At 44.6% G+C, this 19,864-nt stretch overlaps 1 protein-coding gene across 8 annotated transcripts in view; it reads right to left on the bottom strand.

The window, feature by feature from the left end:
• The window catches only part of FUBP1 (far upstream element binding protein 1), a 59,380-nt gene extending 40,514 nt beyond the window's left edge, over positions 1-18,866 (bottom strand). For 2 of the 8 annotated variants that reach the window (XM_069641651.1, XM_069641650.1), the window contains exons 1-14: positions 18,629-18,792; positions 16,624-16,720; positions 12,916-12,954; positions 12,360-12,405; positions 12,171-12,220; positions 12,009-12,080; positions 11,075-11,132; positions 10,310-10,472; positions 10,128-10,226; positions 9,938-10,039; positions 9,564-9,666; positions 9,278-9,378; positions 6,331-6,469; positions 3,806-3,975 (exon numbers count right to left, since the gene is read on the bottom strand). In XM_069641651.1, coding sequence (XP_069497752.1) covers positions 3,806-3,975; positions 6,331-6,469; positions 9,278-9,378; positions 9,564-9,666; positions 9,938-10,039; positions 10,128-10,226; positions 10,310-10,472; positions 11,075-11,132; positions 12,009-12,080; positions 12,171-12,220; positions 12,360-12,405; positions 12,916-12,954; positions 16,624-16,720; positions 18,629-18,730 — 1,341 coding nt within the window. In that variant the 5' untranslated portion in view covers positions 18,731-18,792. Of the gene's footprint in view, positions 1-3,805; positions 3,976-6,330; positions 6,470-9,277; positions 9,379-9,563; positions 9,667-9,937; positions 10,040-10,127; positions 10,227-10,309; positions 10,473-11,074; positions 11,133-12,008; positions 12,081-12,170; positions 12,221-12,359; positions 12,406-12,915; positions 12,955-16,623; positions 16,721-18,628 lie in introns of all 8 variants that reach the window. The other 6 variants (XM_069641648.1, XM_069641654.1, XM_069641652.1 and 3 more) reach the window with 5 other exon arrangements.
• Positions 18,867-19,864: the final 998 nt, after the last annotated feature.

Raw genomic sequence — 19,864 nt, 5'->3', positions numbered from 1 at the left:
TTCCTCTTGTGCCAGCGCGGAGATTGGCGTGCGCAGGTGCGTCAGTTGACGGGACGGGCCCGGCTCGCCGACGGGTGACTGTGGTAGGTTTGCCTGAGGTAGTCTCTGGTCCAACGACTGAAGCGTGGACAGAATTTCCAACGACAAAACAGATTGAGGATTGAGAAGAGGGGCAGATACCGGTATAACGGATCCCCTCGTCGACGACTTGTCAGCCACTCGTAGCCCTAGGTCTGCTAGGCCAGCTATTCTCTCATTCTCGTCCTCCGAGGACAGCAACACAGCCTGTTCTTGTAGTAAAGTATCCGGGGGGGTCGGATCAAAAACTTCAGGCCTCCTGTAGAACCCCCGTCGACGAGGCCGTCGACGTCGTTGGGACGGTGGATGCCACCTGCGTAAGTGGCAGGGTGGATGCCGATGACAGTTAGCAGGTGGTTTTGGCGGTCCCGCCTTTTCCACACTTGGCTTGCTTTTATTTGACTCGATCTATGATGATCGCCCGAGGAGGATTTCCTTTCCTTTTCATGCTTTTTTGATGAAGATGATTTCTTTGATGAGGAGTCTCTAGTTGAGTGGCTTCCAGACGACTCTTTTTCCGTCGGTCGAGATTTCTTCGCCGGTGGTTCCGACGAGGTAGCGCGGCGTGATGTTTTCGCCGATTGTGTGGAGCCTACCTCCGAAGGGGGTATGCCCCCGCTCCATCATTCAGCCATGCCACCAGTCGTCGACTGCAGTCCGAGGGTTTTTTGAGAAAACCCTTTGCATATGTCGCAGTTATCCGCCGAATGATGAGGGTGGAGGCAATATATACAATCCATATGTCCGTCCCCCTCAAACTTTTTTCAAGCCGCACGTCGCGCATGGTCGGAACAGTTCGCTTTTCCTGACACGGAGGACATTTTCTGTACTCAAATTCCAGTAATGCAACCTTGTACAAAATAGTAAGACAACGCGAGGAGATCCCACTACTTTGGAGACGGTTGAAATCTCAAGGGGAACCGCTGGGGTGGGCCTCTTATACGGGGACGGCCTAAGGAGCATGCGTAGGCGGGTCCTAAAAGGACATAGATAGGACACAAAAGTGTCGTTGGTTTTCCTATTGGAAAAGGGTATATGTATACCGAGGGGTCCCAGTCCGACGACGGGGAATATTCTAAGCATGTGAATCCATGAAAGATTCAATGCTGGAGAAAATAATTTACAAACAATCATCCTAGGCGACCTTAACTTAGGTCTCGGTGACCCAAAAGATCCTGTCGCCATAGATCTGGAGAATGTTCTAACTGACCTCGGCCTCACCTTGTACATTCAAGAACCCACCCATATCAAAGGCAGAACCCTTGACTGGTTAGCCGGCTCCAACTGCAATATTAAGGTTCTTGACAATACCCCTTGCTGACGGTCTGACCATCACATCATAACTTAATATCGAAGCAACCCCGCGAACTCTGACACCGATAGCCCCAGCACTCCCAACTAGAAGCAAAAAGGACATGGAGAAACTCCTCCCACTGTTACTCCCTTCACTCAATGCGGCCACCAACTCCTGCTCCGACCCCACTTCCCTAGCAGACACTTATAACCAAACTATGCTTACGGCCATAGACTCCATAGCTCCTTTCCAATCCTGATTTCGCCCTATACACGGGACCGAAACCACTTTAATAGACCCAAGAACCCAAATTGAGGTATTGAAGGATCAGGGCAAACTAGCAATGCTACTACTTCGACCTCTCAGCCACATTTGATCTGGTCAACCACCAGATCCTATGCCGGCACCTCCACTCTGCTGCCAACTTCTCGTCCGCTGTGGCCTGGATCAAATCCTTTTTGAGCAATAGATCCATGAGGGTCTTTGCCCCATCCGCAGACCCCTCCCCTATTCACTGCGGTGTTCCTCAGGGATATTGCGTGTCACCCACTAACATTTTCACGAAACCCCCCTTTGATGTGCTTGACTATCTGGGTGTCTCCTACACTAATTATGCTGACACCCAGATACTCATTCCCATCACAGGTGACTATCTAGCCGACACCAAGGCCCTCAATAAAGTCTACCTGGTCATCCAAGCCCGATTGGCCCAACATCAGTTATGCCTAAACGACAAGACGGAGCTCCCGATCCTGGGCACCGCACAACGCCTGAGCAAACTAGAGCCGCCTTATCAATCATTCACCATTGACGGTAAAACCATACGAGTCCCGAAAGATACTAAAACGTTAGGTTTCTACCTTGACGCCACCCTATCGTTATCCCGACAGATAAATGCAGTCAGATCTGCCTCGGCATACACCTGCAAACTTATTGCAGCTTGCAGACCGTTGCTTACCACCCCCAAGCGTTACACTAGCTAGAACCCTCATTGTAGTGCTCTCTACCTAGGCACCAGCCAAGAGAACCCGAATAAACTCCAAACTACCCAAAACAATGCCACCCGGGCAGCACTACACATTCCCTGCAACCACTACATTTCAGAATCTAGAACCAACCTAAAATGGCTACCTGTCCAGCAGAGAATTTCACTAAAAACTCTCGCCCTTAGGCACAAATGCTTGGCTAACAAGGCCCCGATCTACCTCTGCAGTCGGTTGTCGCGCCACTCGATTTCCCAACCACTAAGAACTGCCCAGTCGCACTATCGATCCCTAGGTTTAAACTGCAAAAAGCGGGGGCTCCAGCTTCCCTGTCCTAGCCTCCAAGCTATGGAACTCCCTCCCCGCTACAATCAGAGCAGAAGACTCATTCAACACATTCAAGGCCAATACCAAATCTTGGCTGTTCGACCAACTTTAAGACATGTTTAGAACCCCTGTTTTACATGATCTGACCTACCGACCTACGTTACTTCGTACACCCTATGGTATATACTCTGTTAAGCCTTTAGCGGCACTGAAACCACTGTATTTGTAGATAGGAACCTACTTTCTGTAATCCTTTATGTCTGTATCTATGCATTTTCGTAACTTTGTACAAATTGCGCCTTGTTGCCTCCGGCCCTGATGGTTTGCGCGTTATAAATAAACAAATACTGCATAAAAGTAGGTAGGATAAAACCACTGCCACCAGATATTCAGGTTAGCTTGTCGCTAACAAAAAGATTCAGTGAGAAAGGGGGTACAATGAAACCTGTTGGCACTCCACATTAGGTGGAAAGAAAAATGTATAAAAAGAGAAACAGGGTAAAAGAATGGGTGGGTGTGGAAAACGGTTGGGGGCGAGGACACATGTAGAGGAGATTCTGCACACAAAATTCTACAACATATCCATAGGTGCCTTCTCCTGTACATCTTCCTCCAATGTGACCGATGTCCATGTGCAACACACTGCTGCTCAAATCCCAATCCAGGGTAGCTGGAGACCGATGCTACCACACAGGCACACCACAAACAAGGGAATGGCATGGCCATAAATGCAAGCAACCAACTTTACGCCAACCTTCTAGCAACAAGCATACCATGCTCGCACCAAAGGGCCAATAAGGCCCCTCTGGACACTAATACTTCAAGTGCTAGACATGAACTGGCCAAAACCCCCCACAGTAAATGGTACTGCTGAAATGCAAATAAACCGCTCTCGAATGCATTTTTATCTCTAGTCTCACTAACCAAGTCAAAACATTACACTTTCAGATGTGCAGGGTGCAAACGGCATGCAGTCTGCGGTGTACTGTAGTCTAAAAACCCAACAGCAACATTGGTAGCACTGCAAATAGAAATATTGCTGCTGTAATAGGCCAAATAAAGCCCACTTAGGTGCAGCAATACGGGTCAAACATTACAGAAGAAATCTTTTAAGTTAACATACCGTACTGACTCCAATCTTCTCTTCGATCATTTGCCTGGCATAGTCAATCTGCTGTGGTGAGCCTCGAATGGTAAATAACTTCATGTTGGGATCTGCGTTAGGTGGAGGATTTCTTTGAAGTTCAATTCTGGCACCAGACTGCTGACTAATACTTTTTATTGTTTCACCACCTAATCCAAAAGAAAAAAAAAATGCATTTTAATAATTCCAGATGAAGGTTTTGGATACACACAATGAGCAAAAAAAGAAATTAGAGTGTTGGTCACTATACAGGACTCAAACCTATGTAGCCCCCCTCCTGGTTTGATCTACACGGATACCAGCTACAGCATGAAACCTAGTCCTATCGGTATAGGATTCTCAACTACAGACCTGGACAATTATTCACCCCGGCAGAGCAAACTCAGCCCATGGTACGTATACCTCACACCACTAGTGTGGACATAGGCCCCAGGCGCCATATCCTGCCTAGTTCGCACATAGCCATCCTGACTGAAACGCCCGATGTACCTCAACCTCTCCCACTAGCATACAGCAACCACCACCCGAAAGAAAACCGGTATAGATGGTCACACGGACTCAATAGCAATCCCATCTCCAACCCTTAATAGCACCCACACGTGTCTGACCTCTCTTTGGCTGCTCAGTGGACCCTTGCCAGTCTTAGAACGGCAACATGCATCTCCTAAACTATACCCCCTAGAATCTCCAACCACACAGACTATGGTCACCAAGGGTGTTCAACCAAGAAAAAAGCGCTATATAAAAAAAAAAAATACATTAATCCCCCCTCCCTCCAACCATCATGCTACCAGTCATCTTTAGAAAATGACCCAACTAACAGCCTCTTTGTTAGGAGCAATGTTGGCCTTGGGTCGCATTGCAATCCCACTGACCAAGTTACCGAGAGATGCCCGAAATGCTTGAAAAGCCTGCTGGTGGGTGTTTGGTTCTGTAAACCCTTCTTGTACTCCCATGCCTTTGAAGGAATGGGCGTATTCTTTTTCATAGCCGTACCCCCACTTTCCTAACAGGCTCCATCATATTTAGAGGCCAGTTGCCACTCCTGCAAGTAGCGCTTGCATATCATTCGACGTTGCTGTACATCAGTATATTGGCTATCCAATGTTATGAGCTTTGGTGCTGGCCATATTCTTGCCAATGGCATGTATACAGCTCAGAATGCCACCCTGAAGAATGTACATTTTTCACATTTACACTATAAACCTGCCGTCACCAGTAGGTGCCAATATGCCTGCACTACATCAGCATTTCTGTGGTCCGTTCTTTGACACGAATCACAGGAAATTAAAACTACAGTGGACGACTTCCAGTAGGTAGCCTGTACACAGTAACGCCTATAGATTAATTACTCCTGATTAAGAACTAAACGTCAAACTATGCACATCATGAGAGCCAGACTCAACCACCATTGTAAAAACCAGCTCAATGCAAGGCAACCAATAAAACGAGTTTCATAACAAACGCTCCAATCACACCAAGTAGCCCTCAAGTCCAGGATTTGTATAACAAAACAATAAGGGTACCATCAATCATAGCGTCGTTGGCATACTCCCTGAAATTATGTTAACCAAAGAAATAAAAAACACCTTCTGCAGCAGTACGCACCCGCTATGCAATTGGAGAAATTACAGGCAATTTTAGAACGTTTGCCCCAGTGTGGAAATTGTGCAGATAAAGGGATAGGTACAATAACTGTACCACAAATTAGGCTATAGAATGTTTAATTACTGGCTACGACAGAAATACCCAGCACCCCCCACACCCCCAACAAGAGAAAGGGGACACGCATCAGAAATATGCAACCGCTATAGACCACTGTGTTAAAGGACATCTCTTGCCAAAAGAAGCAAACTGAAAACCTTCAGGGAACACTGCCAAAGAAGGGAGTACAACAAAGAGAAACAAAAGCCTGCCCCCGGCTTCCACCCTCGGTGCTCCAAAGTGAATGTTGGGATAAGTTGCACCAGAAGAGCAGTTCCACAGGAAGGATCTCCATTACTAGTAACTGTTCTGAAAAGGAAAGATCAAATATATTTTACTGGCCAAAAACCCCACAATGGGAGGAATGGGCTGTATTACTTGAGAAATGTACTCCAACTAATACTCCCACTTAACTGGAATCACTGGCGGTACTTGACACTAGCAATTCGTGCATATAGATACTGCCATTAATGCTGGGCCACCCATGCCCGACGGTTTGCAACTTAAAGCCTCATTAAGCCCAACTCACTGGAGCACCATCTGCTTTTGAACCAGCAAAATGATTTCTCAACATTACCCATTTGCGGGACAATAGTGAATCCTGTATACTTGGAGAACTGAATGGTCAAAGAAAGTCAATGTTTCGGTTCAGGAAATCTGGTCAGCCAGATACAATTTAGAAATTACCCTACCCCCTCCCAGCCCGTTGTAATGCACAATGCAGTCAGTTGAAAACTCCCATGCACATCAATGCATCTGTGGTACTTTAGATGAGGCTTAAAATCACGACGTAGGTTTACCTTTCCCAATGATCAATCCAGTTTTGATAGTAGGAACTATGAAACTAAACTCTTGTAATCCACCAGGAGGACCCATGTTCCAGTTGCCTTGGCCTCGGCCTCTTCCTCGACCAGGACCACCAGGACCCGGGCTGCCTTGCTGTAAGAATAAAATGAAGTCAGGAATCCGAGCAATTACATAGCTAAATTACATTAATTACCTCCTTTCGATAGCCTTTCAGGTAGTCCCCAACCCCTGTGTGCACGAGCAAAATGTGCATATCAAGTGAATGGTGAGCACAATCCGTTCTTCGACGGAACATATTAGTGCTCAGTTGGTGGGAAAATTATTGTTGCATAAAGTGTGATCCCCCCCAACGTGTAGCTCAGGAGCAACAGGTTTGTTCGCGGCACCCTAAAATGTTGCTCGCTAGTTGGTGAAGAGGGTGCTGAAGGGATCAGAACTTAGTAGCAGTAAAGCCAGGACAGCACTTTCTAGCGCCTTCCTTAGAGAAGCTTGGCCGCTGTCTACGCTACCAAATAGGTGCAGGGTTCAAATTCGCTGGGAGCTATTTAGCTACTACTTCTAGCTACTTTGTCTCCTAGGACCAACTTGTGCTCTCAAAACATGGCATTCACTTTGAAAATGTTAAAAAAGAAAAAAATTAGAACACAATGGTTCATAGGACATGGACAAAAAGTTAAGGGAAATCTCTGGTGGCTCCCGGTTCGCCTGCCATAGCTCCTGCCTAAAGGGTGATGCCCGACCCACAGGAACTGGTTTCAGCTCCTGCTCATCGAATCTCAATAGTTTTTGTACTGCCTCAGATGTTTTCGTAGGACTGAAAACACCTTGTGTTGCTTATTGGAGACTAGCCAGCCCTTCAAGCCCCAATCTTGGCCAAATGTGCACACACACATCATAGGCTTCCTCTGAGAACTTTGCCATACTTGGAATGGCCCCCGGGGGTGATCCTACCTACCACAAAGCACCGAGGCCACACAAACGGTATCAATCAAGGCATAAAATAAGCAGTGTCGAATAGCAATTTGCTATGCAATTCTATAGGTTTGCTAATCAAATGGACACTGGGTGGCAAAGCTAGCTATTTAAGTTGCCCGCATCAATGATGCAATCCCTCTTGCCCTCGGCTATTTTCTCTATTCACTTCAAGTGCTCAAAGAGAGTGCAGAAGTAATCATCTAAGTACCAAAGGCATGTGTGGGATTGTGAGGCAAGAATGTTTCTCTTTCATGTAAGTGCAAACCAGAATTAATCGCAATGATACTTGTATTAAGCTTTCTATATCCTGTCTGGCTTTTATTTTATTTTTTAAAGACAGTCATGCAATTCCATCCCTAAAATATAAGTACACAATGCACAATTACAGTAAGACTGCACCTCTATGCTTTACAGTTAAGTTTCAGATTGGTGCAACTAAATTTCAGAGTGTCAACTATAGTTCATTTAGTTGGTGCATCATATTGACGAGTAAACACTTGAAAATGTACATGATCAAATGCTTTTGATGGCAAACCTAGTTCTGTAACCTTCAGGTTACATACATCTTGCAACCGGTGCGCAACCCACGAGTAGACCCATACGCCTTGACATTCTATCACCATGTTGCTTTATACCAGCTAGTGTGAAAGTGGGATGGCAACAATGTGCCACCTAGTTTGCCGATTTCTCTGCCCGCTATGCCAACACGTTTAGTCTTACTTTCTTTACACGTACATAATGAACACAGCTTTATGCGAATTAGTGATCCAATAGATTGTGTCCATTCATGCAGCTAACCTTTTACATCTTACAGCCATCTATGGCTCGTAAAGTCTTTTCACCCACCCCCATAGTCCTGTAGATTTTATGAAAGGCGAGCAGCATTTGCAAGAGATGTTTGAACCTTATTATTTTCACTTCATTGGGGCTTTGAGGATTAACCAAGAATTCATTTGGCATGCAATGGCAAATGAAGCACTGGGGGGGGGGGCGGCTTGTCAATTTGGTTAGGAATAAAACATTTAATTTAAGATTTGGGGCCTCTCTTCACCGCACAAGAGTGATGGTACAAAATGTATTGGCAAACATTGGTCAAACAGAGCATTTGAAGACCACTTTAGAGATGGTGTGGTGGCAACAATATTTTATTTTTTCAATTGGCGTGTAAATTGTGTAAAAATTTGAATACACGGCAAATTATTTCAGAAAAATCTGACATGCATTTACCACATCTGCCCATTATCCACTAATACAGTATCAAATGACATTTTCCACACGTACCAATGTAGGTGACACTGAACATTTCTGATAAATGTAAAGCATGGTGGCAACCAACAAACTTTGCTTGTACAAAGAGCGAATGTAAATTATTGAATAAAGTGAAGTTGGCTATCCATGCAATCCATGTCCCCTTTTACTAGCTGTACAAAAAGGAACAAAAGATTACGATTTTCTCCAGGACCCTGGGCACACCGGTTCAATTATTTTGCTTAATGCTTTCACCAGCTGGGCTAAGTATCTGGACATAACTTTAACAATCACTTTAACAATCACTGACAATAAAATAAGTGTAGACATTTTCTCAAAAATAATTGCATGGTGGCCACACTTAAATCTTGCAGCTACAAAAATGATGAAATTGAAATCTCAGCAGGCTCATTGGCCAAAATTGCAGCACCACAGTAATGGCTCAATTGCTAACAAGTCCCCCAGGCCACAGCAACTGCCCAAACAAACGTTTTTGGGGTGCCACGACCAACCGGTTGCCTTTTAAACGTATGAGTGATCTGAAGGACACCATGTGCCCCAATAAAATGCATCTGGCAATGGGAGGCAAATCAATATGCCCCCACATCTATGTCCAAATCAGCAGAAACAGCCAATTACAGCTACAGAACAGACATGGGGAAGTAACAGTGCAGAATCAACTCTAAATATGAACTTCACCACTAGAAAACATAATACCTGTACACTTCGAAGGAGGTCTGTAATGATTTCTGCAGCATGTTGACATCGATCTTGGGGTCCTGTTATTTGTGCTATTCTTTCTGGAGTCGTTCCATCATCTGGAAGTTGAAAAAGTACACTTGCTCATAAATCAATGAAGGCCTAATCAAAACACCAAGTCACCCAAAATCTAACAAGCAGTAGCCCTGCCTGCAAACGTATTACCTCTGCATGCTTTACTTGTGTTAACTAACTAGGGGGCAAGCACTGTTATCAGTGTATCAAATAAAAACCCAAGAGATACCTGGTTTAAACTGTATCCGCACACCAGCATCATTCTGTATTTTCTTGATCATCTCACCACTTCTTCCTATAACAATGCCAACTGCAAATCTTGGTATCGGAACCTAAAAGAAATGATGCCATTAAACAAAATGTCTGAAGACCATAAAGACATTCAATTACTTTCCCAGCAATTATAATTAAAAGTTTTAAATTGACGCAAAACTATTGTGGATACATCCAAACACAAAATTTGAACAAATTGCCCAAAAAACGTTGAAGCCTGATTTTTGTACATGGGTTAAAAGAAAATGTAGAACATCTTGTCAGCTATGAGTTGCCCAAGGCATGCAAACCTAAAAATACTGGAGAATGAAATCTGCTAAAAATACTTACATCGATTCCTTCATTGCTTCCTAGTCTGGACCCGTATTCACTACGCGCTTCTCTAAATCCTTGTTGCTCTCGTATTAACTCCAACACCATATCTTTGGCTTGCTAAAAGATCAATGCAATTAGGTTAGATTCTATACTACTTTTTTTTTAAAAAAAAGTTTAACTACGTGGTTATGGAAATGAGCTGTACCTGGACTTTATACGGATCTCCTGTAATTCTTAATGGCTTATCTGCACCAGTATTCTGTGGTCCTTCTTGGATCATCACCATCTTAACACCTGCTCGCTCCTGATAAAAAAAAATAAAGGTGTACCACATGCAACAATGTCAACACCAGCAATTATATAAACTGGCAGCAAGTCCAACCCTACCTGAAGCTGCTTAATCGTCTCTCCGCCTTTGCCAATAACAAGTCCAGCTTTACTAGATGGAATCAGCATTTCATGGACTGCATTTCCAGGCCCATCCCCATGATGAAACCCAGGTGTAGGTCTTCCTTTCTCAACTATCTGATCAAGAAACCTCTTCGCAGCCCTGTAAAAAAGGAGTTGCGTGTGGTTAATTTACTAGATAAATAGCAGCTGTACAGAGTTGCACATAAACTTATTACCTTGCGTAATAGAAATAGATTGCAAACTCACCCATCTCCCCAAAATTGTCTAAACATGCACATAGCCAAAGATGTACAATACCAGGTTATCCCTGCAGTAACTTGGTCTACAGAGGTAACAGCAGAGCAATGCTTGAGAAAGGAGCTTTAACTATTACTGCAGGATTTAAAATATGTTAGCTGCCTAAAATCACCCCCTTCGGACTGGGGAAAAACCATCTACGAATGCATATACTTAGGGAGTAAGATACGTCCACCTCAATAATCTTCTAAAAATGGAAGGTACGCAATACTGTGGGTTAGGAAAACAAACCATAAGCATGTTGTTACTACCCCATCTGCTCCCATGTTTGATTAGGTACACTTGCAGTTTGAACCACCCGGAGATTGGGGCATCCACAACAGAGAGCAGTCCTAAAACATTGAATATGGCAAACCGGGCTTGGCATAAAACCATGCAGTACCGAAAACGAACTTTAAGGTAAAACTAAACCAGCCAGCTCTATACAAAAGTGGTCTTACTCACTGGACAGAATCGGCTGATCCAGTCAGCATACATGATCTCTCGGGAAGACCGCCACTATCTAAATACCGGAATTAAAGAGAAGTTACTGACTTTAACAGATGCAACAACGTTTACCAGCAATATTTCAACAGTCATAAGAGGTTTAAAAAACGAGTCTCCTTTGAGAGTATACCACGTTTCTCACAAATTCGGGTTCAAGAAGAGCACCACAGAAACCCTCGTTCGTGAAATGAATATCCTCAATTCATAAAACCGTTATAGCATAGTTCCAGCAAAGAAATAGTGAACCACCCGCAAACCCTCCAGCAACCAAATTGTGCCCACACACGTAGACCATTTGCATCCAACGTTCCATTCCTCATTGTCCAGTAGCAGCCATTGCTTCCGTTGCTTTTAGTGCCGATCTCAATAGTAGAGGTACGATAATTCACTGTTAACTGGCGGACGTCAACCAGCATTCCTTGCCGAGAAAAAGCCAAACTTCAATTGCCAACGACCAGTGGCATAACGTTTCACAGTTAACATACAGCAAGCCCTTGAAGGTGGCTCCTGTCAGGTTTAAAATGACTCGGGGTACACATGCTGGACAATGTGTAATTGTGGGAAGAGTACAAAGCTGCCAGTGTTTCTGTACATTCACTGCATTTCTATACAATGGTAATATGGGGGCGCGGAATCAAAGTGAAACCTGCCCAGCATACATAGGCGAGATATCCATTACTCCCTCCATTATTGTGGGGACTGGATTGTACGATATTACTCAACTAGTCCTTCCCTTGCTTTCTACCAAACACATTGTGCCCTCCAGAATCGCGGGATGAGATCCAAGGATTCTACGGCAACCATTTTTAAAAGACATGCTGCTGAAAAATTTCAAATATTACTGGCAAATGCAGAGATATAATTAAACAGTAATATACCAAACAAAACTCACCTGGTGCGATCTGTATTTTGCAACCAGAATCTTGCTGTATCCTAGAGATTTGTTCCCCACCTCTGCCAATTACTAAGAAAAAAAACATTGAGCTAAGTTTACCAAGAAAACAAACTAGAATTACTCGGTTGTGGCTAGCGAACAAGTGTAAAGGATACTTACTGAAACCAACCATTCCGTCTGGAACTTTGTATTCCTCGGTGACCACAGTTCTAAAATAACAGAAAGCATGAATTATGTAGAAAATAAGCTTATGGCGACACTAAGCTGCCGACAATCAGCACTAGTCAAACACGTTAAAGATAGTTCGTAACCATCATTGACAATGTGGCAGGACACGGCATATTTTACCTCTGCTGCTGTTGATGTGAAGATGGCATCTGATTTCCGCCAAAGGCTGTTAAGAATAGAAAACAGTGAACAATGAATTCCAAGACGGTAAATCAACCAGAGAAACTGCATAACTAGCAATGGGGATGATTAGATTCGAGTGCCAATGTAAAAATGTCATGATGGGGAACTATTCGGCGAACGTGGTAATTGGGACGCACACTGAACACATTTCATTTCAGTGGGAAAGGGAGCACCAGCACTAAGCATGTCATCCCCTGGCAAGTGTAGAAAGATGTACATGGGATCCTTATGAAAGGACATGCTTGTGCCGATTTAACTGCCTTGTAATGGTGTCAGCAACATGAGAAATAAAAACATATTAAATTCTACTTTTGAAGCTTTATTTTACCATTTGGTTTTAAAACATCTACTTTTGAAGCTTTATTTTACCATTTGGCTTTAACTGCTTTTGCGACCGTGCCCAAAAAAAAAGCCCACAGTTGTAATCACCGACCGGACCGTCAATGTACTCTGCACTGGCAAATATGTATTACCAAATAAACTAAACACTCACAATCATTTTGAGGAGCAGCTTTCTTGGCTTCGGGTTGATCTGCAAAACAAATTTTTATTCATTCATATTCGTTAAGTTCGCAACAGCCCGTAGGCAAAGTGGCGCTGGTTACAGACAATGAGGAAAACTTGGTTACAGTGGGGCAAAAGGTACAGTTTGTACAAGTTTAAGAATACAGTACAGTCCTAGATACAGTTAACACATGATACAGAGTGCAATGAGTTGGGATGATGGTTAGTTGAAAAGTACTGTTTTCAGGTTCCTCCAAAAAGCGGGGACTGAGGTTTCCGCTCTGAGGGAGGTGGGGAGCGAGTTCCATAGCTTGGGAGCCAAGTAAGGGAAACCTAGCCCCTCTCCTTTGGTTCCGTCGATGTGTGGGATAATGAGTTGATTCATGTAGCGTGTTCTGATGGGTCGGGCTGAGTTGGGTCTGGATAGTGTGACAGGTATGAGGGTGCTGTGAGGTTGATGCACTTGTGAGCAGTACTGAGGATTTTAAATGTGATGCAGTCCTTGGAAGACAAGGTTGAAGTGTGGCGCGATTCTGAGGCGCTGGGATTAACAAAAATTCCACACGGGACAAAATCCAGTAAGTGAAACCTTAAAAAAATGTATTGCAGCAATTAGTTTCCAAGAAAACTTTAAATGCACTATACAGAAGCTGATAAAGATAAGCAAAAAATGAACAAGTTAAAAATTACAACTACTACATAGGAAGGAAAAGTAATAAGAAAAGGAACCAGAGAGCTAAATATCGAACTTTGTAAAAATCTCCCACAAAGTTCAACAAGGCCAAAGTCAAGGATACTTTTCCCCCCCATTTTAGGATTGACCACCTCTCACGCGGAGATTTAATACTTAGTTTTTGAAAGTGTGTTCCCAACCATTTTTCTCTAGAACCCGAGAGTGGAACACAGTTCATCACCAAATGATGTAAAGTTTCTGCCTCCAGTCCACAACGACACATCAAAACTCGTTCCTCCCCTTTTTAGTCCTCCTCCCTAATACTTCTCTTGTAGGGAGGAGATTTAGGCGGAATCTCAGAAAGTATTGCCTTTCTGAGTATGAAGGGGATTTGTCCAAATATGGAAGCACGGTGCCGACAGTAGTGTTCATCCATACCCAGGGTTATGGATGGGTAGGGGGTGTAGAAGGATGCAAGAGCCCAGGGACTAGGCAAGTGCTGCAGGGTTGGGGGCACCACGGGGAGGACCACTAAGTGTGAAGGGGTGGACCAGACCCAGAAGGCATGCCCAACCCACCAGACTAGTCAGGCAAAGGGGCATGGAAGGACAGTGCTGGATGCCACCAGTTGCAGCAGTAGGGGGCATTAGCAAGGGACAGCCAGGGGGAATGAAGTAGAGAAGAGCAGAGTCTTGAGACGCTTAAGTAAGGAGGTCAGGGGAGGAGCCCATTCGAGAGGCAGGCACCTGCCGAAGATCTACCCCCCCCCCTCTGCTTGGAAAAACATTTGATCTAGAGGAGCAATCGACTCTAGCGGGGAGGTATTTAGGGAGAGAGTTTGATGCCTCGGGGTCCCAGAAAGCCATTTGGATGATGCAGAGGGTCTTTAATTTGATCCTTGCAGCCACTGGGGAGATGTTTGGTCTGGAATGCTGCCCATGGGCTTGAGGCCAATGATAAGTCTGTCCTATTCTGGATTAGTTGAAGGGGGTGAAGAAAGGAATAAGCTGTTGCAGTAGACCAAACTAGAGAGCCAGAGCTCTGGAGGAAGGCAGAGACGAAAGGGGGCATTCTTGCCAAGGACGGCGGCCAGTGAGTGGGAGGGAAGCAGGGGTCCCGACGAGAAGGATCTCGGTCTTATTGGTATTCAGACAGATTAGCTGTTCACCTTGCCCCGATATGCCCAGGAGGGTATTACAGTAATATTTCAACGGTAATCAGGGTGTGAGATCACACAAAACGTCCCGGTATATTCTTACACTCACAATTAACATGTCACCAAATTCTGTTACTAATGGGTCAGCTGTTGACCCTTGGTTGTTTATTTTTTCGGCAACTCAATTTTCTCATATTCCACAATAAACCCCATACCGGACATTTTTGCAATTTTACTATGTGGTAGCACCACCGTGTACCATCTAATTTAATCGAAGAGGATTTGACTAAAAATAATGCACTTTTTCTAACATAATATTTACATACAAATATGTGCTCTCCAGAGCATGTAGTGGATCTGGAGTGCCAAACAGCACAATGTGACATTCAATACATAACACGGACCACCCCATTACAATGTTATGTATGGAATGTCACATTGTGCTAGGTTTGGCACTTCAGACCCACTTCATGCTCCGGAGAGCACATGTTTGTATGTAAATATGTCAAATGTTAGAAAAGGTGCATTACCGTCAGTCAAATCGTCTTGGATTAAGGTGGATGGTACACAGTGGAGGCATGTTTCTTTTGAGTGTGAAATAATACATCAGAGCACGTTGTGTGTGATATCACACTCCGATTACATGTGAAATATTACTGAATTGCAGTCAGTAATGAGGGAGAAGATGTAGTGGAGGGAAGCTTCAAAGAGAGCTTAGAGTCAGCACAACACTGGAAATGAGAGAGAGATAAAGTGGGTGGGGGAAACCACAGCTAGAGGCGGAGAGAAAAGTCCCAGTTGCACCCGGGAAAGTAGATCGGAAGGTCAACCAATCCAGTGCCAGGTATGTGATACCAAGGGAATCGCGGAGCCTATTTCTGAGAATGGCATGATTGACCATGTCAAAGGCAGAGGACAAATCAAGGAGGATGAGAACAGAAGGAGAGTTAGAATGAAAGTCTGAGAGCAGGTGTTCTGGAGAGCACTTTGTGCCTCTGCATGCTCCGAAGCCAGACTGATGACAGCCAACGGATCAGTATGGTGGGCCAGTTCAAAGATGACCAATTTTCCTAAGAGTTTGCCCATGAAGTGGAAACTGCTTTAGGACCGGCGAATTACTTGATCGACGGTATTGCATTTGGAGCAGGCGACAGGCCAGTTTGTCAGTGGATGTGCTTGAAGCCTGCCATTTCCGTTCAGCAACTCTGAAGGCATAACAGATGTTGCGCTTGGAGGCAGGCTTCATGAAGATCCTCACGACAGGACAAGGGCGGTGAGGCGAAGGTTAGCGAGGGCCTTATCAGCGGGATAGTCAATTTCAGGGGCGGGGAGTAAAGGTGGCGGAAGCAACCGACACGATTCATTGGTTGAATGACACTTGCAATGCGGGCATGGGCTTAGCCAGGGAGCCCAGGTGAGAGGAGGGCATGGTCAGACCAGGAGATGTGTAGTGAGAGAGTTAGAGATAGTGATGTCCGTTGAGATCAGCACATCCAGGGTATGAGTGGATCAGAGAATGGTGAAGGAAAGAGTCAAAGGTCACGAGAGCAGTGGCCAAAACAGAAGAGTCAAGATGAATGTTAAAATCTCCGAGGAGAAGCTTGGACGTAGAGGTGAGGTTGGCCCATTCAGAAAGGAAGAGGTAGGCCAGGAGCATGTAGATGGTGACTAGGCATTTGAAGGAAGGATAGAGTATGATAGTAGCAGGGACCCAACATCAGGGCCACTATGCCCCCAGACTGGTTTTTTAGGGGGTCGGGGAGGTGAAATATTGTAGCCCCCCAGTAGCAACCCCCACTGCAACATTTCAACTCAGGCGCCACAGTACTATTTTTTTTAACAAAAACAATATATCGACTTGCTCTTACCTCCGTCATCAAGGGGCCTTTTCTGTCCACCATAGCCATAATCATTTGAATTCACAGTGGGGGTAGTTCCTGTATCACCACCAATTTTTGCTGCAATCTAGCAGAAATGGGAAGGTTTAAGCATCAGAATGCAATCAGGATTTAAACCATGCCCATGTAAAGTTACATTGTTTTTGTGTAGAGAGGTATTAACCTGCTTCACAGGTCTCAGCAATTCCCCCAACCCCGCATTTTTGAGACCCTATCACACCCAACACCGACTAATCTGGCTATTCAAAAAGCTGCGCGGTAGTGGAAGAATTTAGAAGCAGGGCATGGTTGGTTGCACACAGGAGACCTAGGCACATTAGTCCAATTAGTCTTGTGTTATAGCAAATTGTGTCGGTGTACCTGCTACTGGTTAAAGACAGCCATTGTTTTTGCATCTAGATGAATTTGGAAGGTAGGTAAATGAACTGCAGTTAGATTAATCTTTGAGGGCAGGCATTGGTAGGTGCATTTTATATAGCCAATTTCCATAAGTTAACTGGGCTTTGATGTCACTGCCTTCTAAATTCAGCTAGACAACCGATAACCAGCCAAGACAGTACGTTTCACAATGTATGCATACGGATACCAGCCAAAGGCATGGCCAGCCACCATCATGCTCTACACCAAGACAACACCTCTGCCATTAGACTCGTGCAACCACGTAAACATGCCCGTTGAAACCCGCAGGGACTTGGCCACCCCTACCTACCTTCGGATTGGCTAAAATGCACACGCATTCTATAACTGATACCCCATGGGCGTTCAACTTACAGCACGCTGGAACCATACCAATGAAAGGAGCTTTATACATGATATCCAGCCCAGACCACTGCCCATCTGTTTATTTGGGCAAGATGTACCTTCGGTAATTCTAAAACTATGCAGTACTGAAACAAAGCTAACCAGATCTGTAAATACGAATCGCTTTCAAACGATAGCCAGCGTGGGTCGTATTTACTTTGACTTGCTAACCGAAGACACCATTCAAGTGTGGGAAGGTGCGGCGTTATAAACAAAAAAAAAAAATCCACGAATGCCAATTAACCCAGCTCCGACACCATTGACTTTTTAAAAAAAATAATTAACTACAAGCAGACATTTAAAGCCTAATTTATTGCGGTGTGGCGTCTTTAGATGGCTGCGAATCTCAAGCAAAACTTGGGCTTTTTCACTTGCATCAATCCTGTGGCCAAAAGGAAAAAACGGAGCTAGTTTCCGCAATCCACCATCAACCGATTTTAAATTAGAAAACGCGCGCTAACCATCAACTTCGCAAACACAGTGTGTCTATACTAAAGCATAACCTACATTGGGCGTCCATCTACAAAATACAGGAAGTGCATGTTATCATTTCAAGTCGTAGGAGCGAAATATCAGCCAACCTCAAAATGACAGGATTGTCGTCTCTGGTGTTAAAACAAGGGCTCGCACCTTTATTCCGCACACATGCGGCAAACTCTTGAAAACACCACGAATTGTAATCGGACCATATAACAGCTGGACGACAGAGTGTACAGATATCTACAGACCACCTGCAATAACGAATTGTATAAAAACTAATCTAGTGGGGCAAGGTAATTTGGATAAAGGTGAAAATACAGCTGCAAGCGAGAATACTAGAGATAGCGACCATACCACGACGTCGCACAGTGCCCGAGTTCCAACGGAATCAAAAAAAAAATCCCACCCATATGGTGGCGTGGCTATTGTAGGCAAAACAAACGCGTTACTGTGTTTTATCGGGACAAGGAAATCTAAGACGTTTTACCTAAATCGACAAACGGCCGCGTAAATCGAAATGATTTGCCCCATCACAGAAGCTGTGGGGGCTTATGGTTGTTCCCACCGCTTAGTACGTATTACCCCTTAGTAACGTGCACTGTACCTCTCGGATAGGAGCTTTAGGCCCCATCGACTTCAAGCCCGGTATTTGTGCTCCTCCACGTCCCCATGTTAATCCCGCTTCCGTACCAACCTGTCGAGCTCTTTGTAACGCATCCTTGAAAGCGTCGTTGACTCCACCGGGAGGGGCAGTTCCGCCGGCAGAAGGTGGTGGCACGGTGGAATAGTCTGTCATGGCTGCAGGTACTTCTTCCTCTCTCACTGCGTTGCGAAGAAAGAAAGAAAATGGCGGCAGACGGGGGCCTACACATTCCGACGAGAGGACGTGAGGAAATCTCACGAGAATGGTCGCAAACAACGCGAGATTTGTGCTGCCCAATCCTCCCTCACTAACAGTCCGAGGTGTGGCAGAATCACAGAGTTCTACTATACAACTAAAGGGATAACGTTCCACCAGGAAAGTGAGGCAGCACTGGACGCCATGCTGGTGTATAAGAAACAATGCAATCCTTCACTTATCTACACAGCCAGCACCATTTAAACCAAAAAGTGGACCTTGTCTGTGCTGTACTGCATTTTAAGATTAAAAGGGGGTCTGAAACACATTAGATTTCATTTGTCATTTGTACACATTTAAAGTGTATTTGGACTGTATGTGTTTTTCCTACTGAACAATTTTCAGAATGTGCAATGTTTTTACAGTATCTACTGTCGATAGTATTGGTAGTTTTTCAAATAGCATATATATATATGTGCATATATATTATTATTATATATTTTTTTTATTTGCATTTTGAAAGCACTGACACAGCCCAAGAGCATTGAGGTGTTGTTACAGGAATATGTCTTAGTTGCGTATTTATAATGCGTTTAATACCCAGATGTTTCTAAGCTCAGACACGGGGAATCAAACCTGTGTGGCTTCATGTCGTCTTGTTTCCAAGAGGAGCACGTTGCCGCTGAGCTATCCTCCTGGGACATCTGTATTGCTGTCCGCTGTCCTTTAGTTAAGGTGAGCCAGACAACATTCCGAAGCACATGGTAGGGGGTTTTCTTCAGAGAAATTATTTCTATTATAATTATTATTATTATTAGAATGTAATTTTCCCATAGGTATGCATTGGTGCTATAATTATATTAGGTGGGAGAAGTGGAAAATAGCAATATTTTTCATTTCAAAATCAGGACCGCCTAAATCTGTAGGGTTGGCATCAGGGCCGGCCTGAGAGGCAGCAGCGCCCCGGGCAAATTGGTGCAGTCCCCACTCCCTGTGCGCCCCTGGTCAACAGGGGGAGAGTTGGTGGGGGGGCAAGAGCGCCACATTTGTTTTATCTCTCCCTGCTCTGGCGCCACGTAGGGGGTTAATCAC

Source organism: Ambystoma mexicanum, chromosome 1q, assembly GCF_040938575.1.
Source record: "Ambystoma mexicanum isolate Mex_15411 chromosome 1q, UKY_AmexF1_1, whole genome shotgun sequence".
Lineage (NCBI taxonomy): Eukaryota > Metazoa > Chordata > Amphibia > Caudata > Ambystomatidae > Ambystoma > Ambystoma mexicanum.
Note: the sequence above shows the minus strand (reverse complement) of the source record. Positions and strands in the feature narration are given on the sequence as shown.